The sequence below is a fragment of the Parus major genome, unplaced genomic scaffold (genome assembly GCF_001522545.3).
Source record: "Parus major isolate Abel unplaced genomic scaffold, Parus_major1.1 Scaffold276, whole genome shotgun sequence".
Taxonomy (NCBI): domain Eukaryota; kingdom Metazoa; phylum Chordata; class Aves; order Passeriformes; family Paridae; genus Parus; species Parus major.
Window position 1 is genome coordinate 322,534 of NW_015379268.1, and position 7,694 is coordinate 330,227.

Below are 7,694 nucleotides of genomic sequence, written 5' to 3' on the forward strand. Positions count from 1 at the left end.
GTCACAGCTCATGGTCACAGCTCATGGTCACCTGCTGGTCACAGCTCATGGTCACAGCTCATGGTCACAGCTCATGGTCACCTGCTGGTCACAGCCCCTGGTCACAGCTCATGGTCACAGCCCCTGGTCACCTGCTGGCCACAGCTCATGGTCACAGCCCCAGGTCACAGCCCCTGGCCACATCCCCTGGTCACCTGCTGGCCGCAGCCCCAGCCCCAGGTCACTGCTGCAGGGCCGGTGTCCCCAGGCCCAGCTGGAGCACACAGCCCCCAGCCCTGGGAACCTGCCTGGGCTCACCCAGGACCAACACAGCAGCCCCAGCCTGGCTCTGCTGGGCCCAGCTTTGTACCCTGCTCAGTGGGGCTGGCACTTTATCACACAACTGCCCAGAACAAAGCAATGCCTCGGTGGGTGACACCAAACCACAGTGCTGGGGGGTTATTTCTCCAGTTCTGGAGGATTTGGGAACACTCCCACCATCCCAGGCTGCTCCCAGCCCAGCCCAGCCTGGCCTTGGGCACTGCCAGGGATCCAGGGATCCTCTGGGCACCCTGTGCCAGGCACTGCCCACCCTGCCAGGGAACAATTCCTGCCCCAAATCCCATCTGGCAGTGGGGAGCCATTCCCTGGCTCCCGTCCCTCAGGCCCTTCAGGTCCTGGAAGGCCACAGGGAGCTCCCCCTGGGCTGGGTTCTCTCTCCCCGGGCTCGCAGGGTCCCTGCAGCCCTCACCTGTCTGTCGACGTCGGGCAGCAGCAGCAGCAGGCGCTGCTGGCACTCGGCAGGCAGCAGGGAGAAGGTGTGTTTGTTGATCAGAGCCCGCAGGTTGGTGTTCACCAGGATGGAGTCCGGGGTCTCCACGTCGATGTCGGCGCAGCGCGCTCTCTTCAGCTGCCCTGCGGGGAGCACACCCCGCTCACAGCTCCTGCTGCTGCTCCAGGGAGCCCACCAGGCCTGGGAACACGGCACCCCTCCCCTCCCAGCCCCCTCCCTCGGCACCCTGCCAAGGCAGGAGCCTTCCTACAACCCCCTCTGGCCACGGCAATTTGCTGCTTTAGGTCTCCAGCTAAGGTGACTTTGTTGCTGGGGGTTTCTTTTGGAGGTTCCTGCCCTCTGGCAGTGCCTGTTTTCCACAGTGACAGTCTGGGACAGACACCTCAGAAGGAGGGAGCACTTGGATCTCAGGAAAGGTTCTTCCCCAGAGGTCCCCAGGCTCCCCAGGGAATGGTCCCAGCCCCGAGGCTGCCAGAGCTCCAGGAGCCTTTGGACACTCTGGGATGCCAGGCTGGGATTGCTGGGGTATCCTGGCCAGCACCAGGAGCTGGATTCCATGATCCTCGTGGGTTTCTTCCCCCCCAGGACATTCCAGGACTTTGTAGGAATATCCTTAAATTCACCATGGTCAATCCCACCCTTGGAGAACGTAAAAGGAACCAGGAAGGTCAGGAGGGCTGAGCAAGCCCCAGCTCCAGCAAAGCCTGGGAGCCAAATCCAGCGGGGATGGAGATCCAGGGAGGAACTTCTTTTCCTTTTCCATGTTATTGGAGCGTGTAAGTACATTAAAAACCCATAAATAATGCAGGGCCTTTTGTGCTCTCCAAGAGCTGGGAATCCCCAGGAGAGGCCCAGCTGACGAGGCCTGGGAAGGGCTGGTCTGAAGATGGCATTATGAATTATTTATCCCAATTCCCAGCAGGCTGGCAGCACCTTCCAGGGTCCCTCAGCAATGGAATTGGCACACTTCACTCCATTTTTGCTGTTTTAGGCTTTTGTCCTGGCACTGGAGCAGCCAAACCCTGGGAAAGCAGGGAAATCCATCTCTTACGTGCGTGGAGCCTGTCGGATCTCGGGAAGGGTTTCTTGCCCAGCCCTGGCAGGGAGTTCTCCAGCTTCACCGAGGGCGAGGAGCTGGATGTGGAGTTTGGGGGGCTGCTGGAATGTCCATCCTGCTTCCCTTCCCAGCCTGCAGAGAGAGAGAGACACACACTGCAACACGGGGATGCACAGAGGGATCCTGCACCAGGATATTCCTGCAGGGAATGGAGGGTCTCCCACACCCAGAGCCACCCCTGCAGCTCCAGCAATTCCAGGACAGACATTCCTGTGCTCCTGGAGTGCCTCCTGCCCAGCAGCTGAATGTGGGACATCCCTTGGAGCCACCAGAGCATCCCAAAACAAAGGCATGGACAGGCACATCCATTTCCCAGTTAATCCTGATTTATTTCCCACCTAATCCGGCCCAGGCATGGTCCCATGAACATTTCCAGGGCTAACAGAGCTCCTGACAGGGAAATCTCTCCACACCTCTCATGTCCTTGCTGAACTTCTCCCTCTACTGCAGCTTTTGTCCTTGCCCACACCCTGGGGAATTCCTCCTCCTCTTCCCAGTGCTCAGATTCCCATCCTGGCTCCCCTCCCTCCCTTCCCTTCCTCACACAAGCTGTTCCAGCTCTCAATCAACCCCTGAAATTGTGGAATCTGTGCCTTGCTTTCCACTAAACGTTGTTCCCATTTCATTTCCTGCTCTCTCCCCACACCTCCCGCTGCCCCTGCTGGGAGCTGTCCCTGTGCAGCAGCTCAGGGATGGGGACAGGCATTTCCTGGAGAAACACACACACACAAGGAGCCTTCCAGGCCTTGGCAGGGAGGGATTTACAGCCTGAGGGGGCTCCTGAACACGCTGATCCCACCTGGAAGCAGGAAAAGATCCTGGCCTGAGCCTAAGGAAAGCATCCTAAGGCTGGAGTTCCATGGCAAGACTCGCTGGTCTGCTCACTGCAGGGAGAGGGAATTCACTGGGAATGAATCCCAGATCCTGCCCTGGGACAGGCTGAGGGCCAGGGCAGCTCCCAGCCACTCCCAGCTTCCCAAGGCTCCTGGAAAATCCTGCTGTGAATTTCTGTGGGGCATTCCCACAGTTCTCCCCAGATGTGCAAATGCAGATGTTTGTAATGCTGACCCTGGGACTGCTGCTCCTGTCTGGGGTGGAATGGGAACACCGGGAATCTCCCTGGCACAACTGGCCCTGTTCCACATCCCAGCTGCCTGCAGGGACTGAGGGTGGGATGCTGAGCCCTGCCAGGGATTGTCTGGGACACTGAGCCTGTGCCAAGCCAGAATTCAGCAGGTGCCAGGGAATTGGGCAGCAGGGACTGCCCCAGTCCCAGCTCCTGTGCCCGCTGCTTTGGCAGGGAATAACCAGAGGCAGATGCAGAATTCCTGACTCCACAGGCAGCTGTCCCTGCTCCCAGCACAGCTCCTCAGCTGAAGGACTGACAGCTTGCAAGGGAAGGCGTTTTGGGACTGGGATGGGGTCAATAATTAATATTAATGAATTACCCACAGCACAAGGCTTTACTGGAGAGCTCAATGGCTGGAAAACCTTGGGATTTGGGACTGGAGATGCAGTTTTGTTGGGATCTGGATCAGGGCTGGGAGCAGCCTGGGACAGGGGGAGGTGTCCCTGCCATGGCAGGGGTGACACTGGAGGGGCTCTGGGGTCCCTTCCCACCCAAGCACTTTGGAATTTGATGGTTCTGTGGCTCAGAACCAGCACCTTGGCAAGGCACTTAGTTACTCTGGAAAGAGATCAGGGAAAACTGGCTGGAAATAACCACCAAGAATTTGGGATACCATGGAAAATCTGGTGCTGGCAGGGGAGCCAGAGCAGAGCAGTGACATCACTGATTTCTGGCAAATTCTGGAAACCCCTCAGGGATCTTCCAGATCAGAAGAGGGCATGGAACCCACCCTGCAGGATGAGGAGCCACATTGGAAAACACAGATAGCAGGAGAAACCCCCAAACATAAACACCAGGAGAAACTCCCACACAGAAACACCAGGAGAACCCCAAACAGGAATAACCAGGAGAAACCCCCAAACATAAACACCAGGAGAAATCCAAACAGGAATAACCAGGAGAAACCCCCAAACATAAACACCAGGAGAACCCCAAACAGGAATAACCAGGAGAAACCCCCAAACATAAACACCAGGAGAAATCCCCACACAGAAACACCAGGAGAAATCCCCACACAGAAACACCAGGAGAAATCCCCACACAGGAACACCAGGAGAACCCCAAACATAAAGACCAGGAGAAGGCCCCTGCATGGGGTGCAGGAGACTGGGAAAGTCACTGAGCACTGGGAGCAGCTTTTCCAGCCAAAGGCACGCTCAGATCTATCCCAGCTGCACCCGAGGTGTGTCCAAGGTCTGTCCTGAGCTGGTGCATCCCTAGCAGAGCCAAGGCCTGAGCCAGAGCCCAGGGAAGCTGCAGGCAGGAGGTTTCCCAGCCCTGTCCCAGGATCAGCTCCCACTCCTGTCCTCACGTACCCGACTTCCCGGGCGCGGCGCCCTTGGCCTTGAGCAGGACGTGCTGGCTGGAGGGCAGCGCCATTCCCGGCCCCATTCCCGGAGCCATTCCTGCCCGGCACTGCTGCTGCTGCTGCTGCTGCTGCTGCTTCTGCTGCTGCTGCTGCTGCTTCTGCTGCTGCTGCTTCAGGGCCTGCAGGGACAGGAGCACCGGGATCAGCCACCCAGAGCCTGCGGACGCGGCCCCGGCTCGGGAACGCCACCACGACTGAACCGATTCCCTGCTGGAGCAGCTCCAGCTCCCTGGAGCATCCTGAGCATCCCCTCCTGTGCTGCCTCAGGGAAAGGGACTCTGAGGGGAGCAGGGAAGGGATTCTGGGGCTGGAGCTGGCTCCAGAAGTGACTGCACATAGAGCTGTGAGGTGAAAGCGGTGCCCCGGAGCTCATCCCTTCTCCTGGAGAGAGCAGTGCCCCAGGGGCCGCTAGGAACCAGCAGAGCAACAAAGATCTGAACACTGAACAGAACAAAACTAAAACCTTTCTTTCAGGAAAGACTCGAAGCAGCACCAGGACAGGGCCCCAGGGGCTCCCACTGGAGGGTTCAGTGGAGCTGCAAACCAAAGGTTGTGTTTGCAAAAACCAAAATCCAAACCCAGCTGACCTCAACAGCAGAAAAATGGCAACAGATGAAGGATTCCATGGGATTTCAGAACAGGAGTAACAGGGTGACTTGTGCTGCATGGACACAAAGGAGGGGCACTGTTAACTAGGGATCATCCCTGCATTAAATCATAATAATAATAATATTAATAATAGCAATAATAGCAAGGACAGCAATAATAACGCAGCCAGAACTGGGAGAGGGAATGAATCCATGGAGGAAGGTGCAGGAGCTGCTCCTGGGGAAGGCACAGCCCAGCTGACTGTCAGAGTGCAAGGACACACAGCAGGCAGACTGACAGACTGGGATATCCAAGGGACCCCCCCCTTGGATCCTGTTTTTCATTTATTAAATAGTTCCTATGCATCCCCTTCCCCCAGAGCTTGGAGAAGTGTTCAGTGAGATGGAAACACGGCAAAACTGAACCGAGCTCTTCCTATTGAGGTCAAAATCTTTCTAAGAAGAGACAGAAAGAGCTCTGGCAGCCACAGGAATCAGCAAAATGCAGCAGCAAGGCCAGGAAAGGCTTTCAGAGGCTGCTGGTGAAGCCCAGGGAGCACCAGGGAGGTGCTGGCACTGCCTGCTGTGCCCAGCTGAATCCCACTCTGCCACCTCAGGCTTCTCCTGCCTGAGGGAACACAATTCCAGCTGTGTTCCCTGTGTCCCCTCAGCTCCTGGAGGTGAGCAGGAAACTCCTTGGGTGGATCTTTAAATTCAGTGTCATCCTGATCTCTGTTATAAACATCTGGGGGTTCTTTGAATTGAAATTATACCGAGTCCTGTCACAACAGGGGGATGGAGCACTCTCCTCTGGGAAAAGGCTGAGAAAACTGGGATTGTCCAGCCTGAAGAAGTGAAGGCTCTGGAGTGACCAAACTGTGACCTCCCAGGGCCCAAAGGGGCTCCAGGAGAGCTGGAGAGGGACTGGGGACAAGGGCTGCAGGGCCAGGAGCCAGGGAATGGCTGCCAGTGGCAGAGGGCAGGGCTGGATGGGATTTGGGGCAGGCATTGTTCCCTGGCAGGGTGGGCAGGCCCTGGCACAGGGTGCCCAGAGCAGCTGGGGCTGCCCCTGGATCCCTGGCAGTGCCCAAGGCCAGGCTGGACACTGGGACAGTGGGAGGTGTCCCTGCCATGGGATGAGCTTTCAGCTCCCATCCCACCAAAACCATTCCATGGATCTGTGACAGTCACAGAATAATTCTGGTGGGAGAGAACCTCGGGAGTCTCCAAGTCCTGCTCAGCCAGGGCCTCCCTCAGGTCTGGAAAGCTCCAAGGATGGAAGGGACACAACTCCTGTGTCCTGATCCACTGCTGGGCTGTTCCCAGGGAGAAGAGCCTGAGCTTTTCCTTGTGTTCTGACCCCCTCAGCACCAAAAGGATGTGAAATCCTCAGGATTCAGAATCCCTGTGGATGTGGCACTTGGGGACGTGGCCAGTGGGAGCTGGCAGTGCTGGCAAGGGTTGGACTCCATGGGCTCTGAGGGCTTTTCCAAAACAAACCATTTGGGAGCTGTGGAATCTCCAGCAGGATGGGCAAATTTCAATTCTGACCCTGCAAACCTCCAGGCCAGGATTTCTCCAGAGGATTTAAGGAATGCAGGGGAGGTGGGCATGGCACAGGTCCTGCTCAGCTGCACTGCCCAGGCTGAACTGGGCTCTGCATGAACCAAATCCTGGTTTCTGGAAGAGCCCCATCCACACTCCCAGCCCAGCAGCACGTGGGTTATCCCTCAGAAATCCACTCCCTCTTCCCTCAGGGAATCTTGTAATTCCAGGAGAGGGGAGGGTTAAACCCCAGCAGCCCCCAGCAATAATCCAGGGCACAGACAGGATTAAGGCCACGGGAGTTCCTTTAATTCCCCTTTCACTCACAGTGTGGAGTTTTCCAGCCCTGTCTCTCCTTCCCACCATCCCAATTTCCTCTTTTTAGCTACTTTTTATAAGTTCCTGCCATGGCAGGGACACTTCCCGCTGTCCCAGGCTGCTCCAAGCCCCATCCAGCCTGGCTGGGGCTTCCCTGGGCACCTGGAGCAGCCTGATCCCCCTGGCAAGGGAAGAGCCTGTGGGGATGCTGGGGAATGTTTGGATTAACGAGGGCTGGGGAATGCAGAGATAATTAATATCCTGCTCAATTAGTGGGAAGCAATTTTCTGGGGACTCGGATGGAAGTGGAAGCTGGGAAGTTGAGAGGAAAGCCTGGCTGCAGTGCCAGCCCCAGCACACACCGAGCTCCTGGTGGGGAATCAGCCCCAGGGAACAGAAAATTCCCAGGAGCTGGCACCTCCCTTGGCACCAGCTCAGCTCCTGGTCATCCTTCCCTTCCCTTCCTGCTCCCCTCAGGAACAGCCCAGAACCAGTGACTGCTCCCTCCCTGCAGATCCCTTCCCAAGGGAAACTCTGGAATGGCATCCCCAGTGTCAGGGAATCAGGCTGGGCTGGGAGCACCCCGTGATCCCACCACACTGATCCATGATTCCTCCCACACCTTCCCTCTCCCAGGGAGGAAATCCAGCCCTGATACAGCAATTCCTTCCCAAGGATCCTGGGAGCCCGAGCAGAGCAGCCAGGGGAACTCCACACTCGGGAATAATTCAGCTGGAATTCCTCAGCAGGAGGAGCAAAGCTGAGGCACAGACAGCTCCCACTCCCTGCTGGGCACACGGGGAACAGGATCCACTGCAGGCATGGAAAAGTCATTCCTGCTCACAGAACCTGGGAGA

The 7,694-nt window shown here is 57.2% G+C and overlaps 1 protein-coding gene across 2 annotated transcripts in view; it reads right to left on the reverse strand.

Moving 5' to 3' along the window:
- Nucleotides 1–8: 8 nt before the first annotated feature.
- Nucleotides 9–7,694, reverse strand: part of LOC107198690 (putative Polycomb group protein ASXL2) — a 30,192-nt gene continuing 22,506 nt past the window's right edge. The window contains exons 3-6 of one of the 2 annotated variants that reach the window (XM_015615835.3): nt 4,335–4,506; nt 1,824–1,961; nt 731–894; nt 9–81 (exon numbers count right to left, since the gene is read on the reverse strand). In XM_015615835.3, the coding sequence (XP_015471321.1) occupies nt 52–81; nt 731–894; nt 1,824–1,961; nt 4,335–4,422 (420 nt within the window). In that variant the 5' untranslated portion in view covers nt 4,423–4,506 and the 3' untranslated portion in view covers nt 9–51. Of the gene's footprint in view, nt 82–586; nt 895–1,823; nt 1,962–4,334; nt 4,507–7,694 lie in introns of those variants that run through there. The other variant, XM_033511498.1, reaches the window with a different exon arrangement.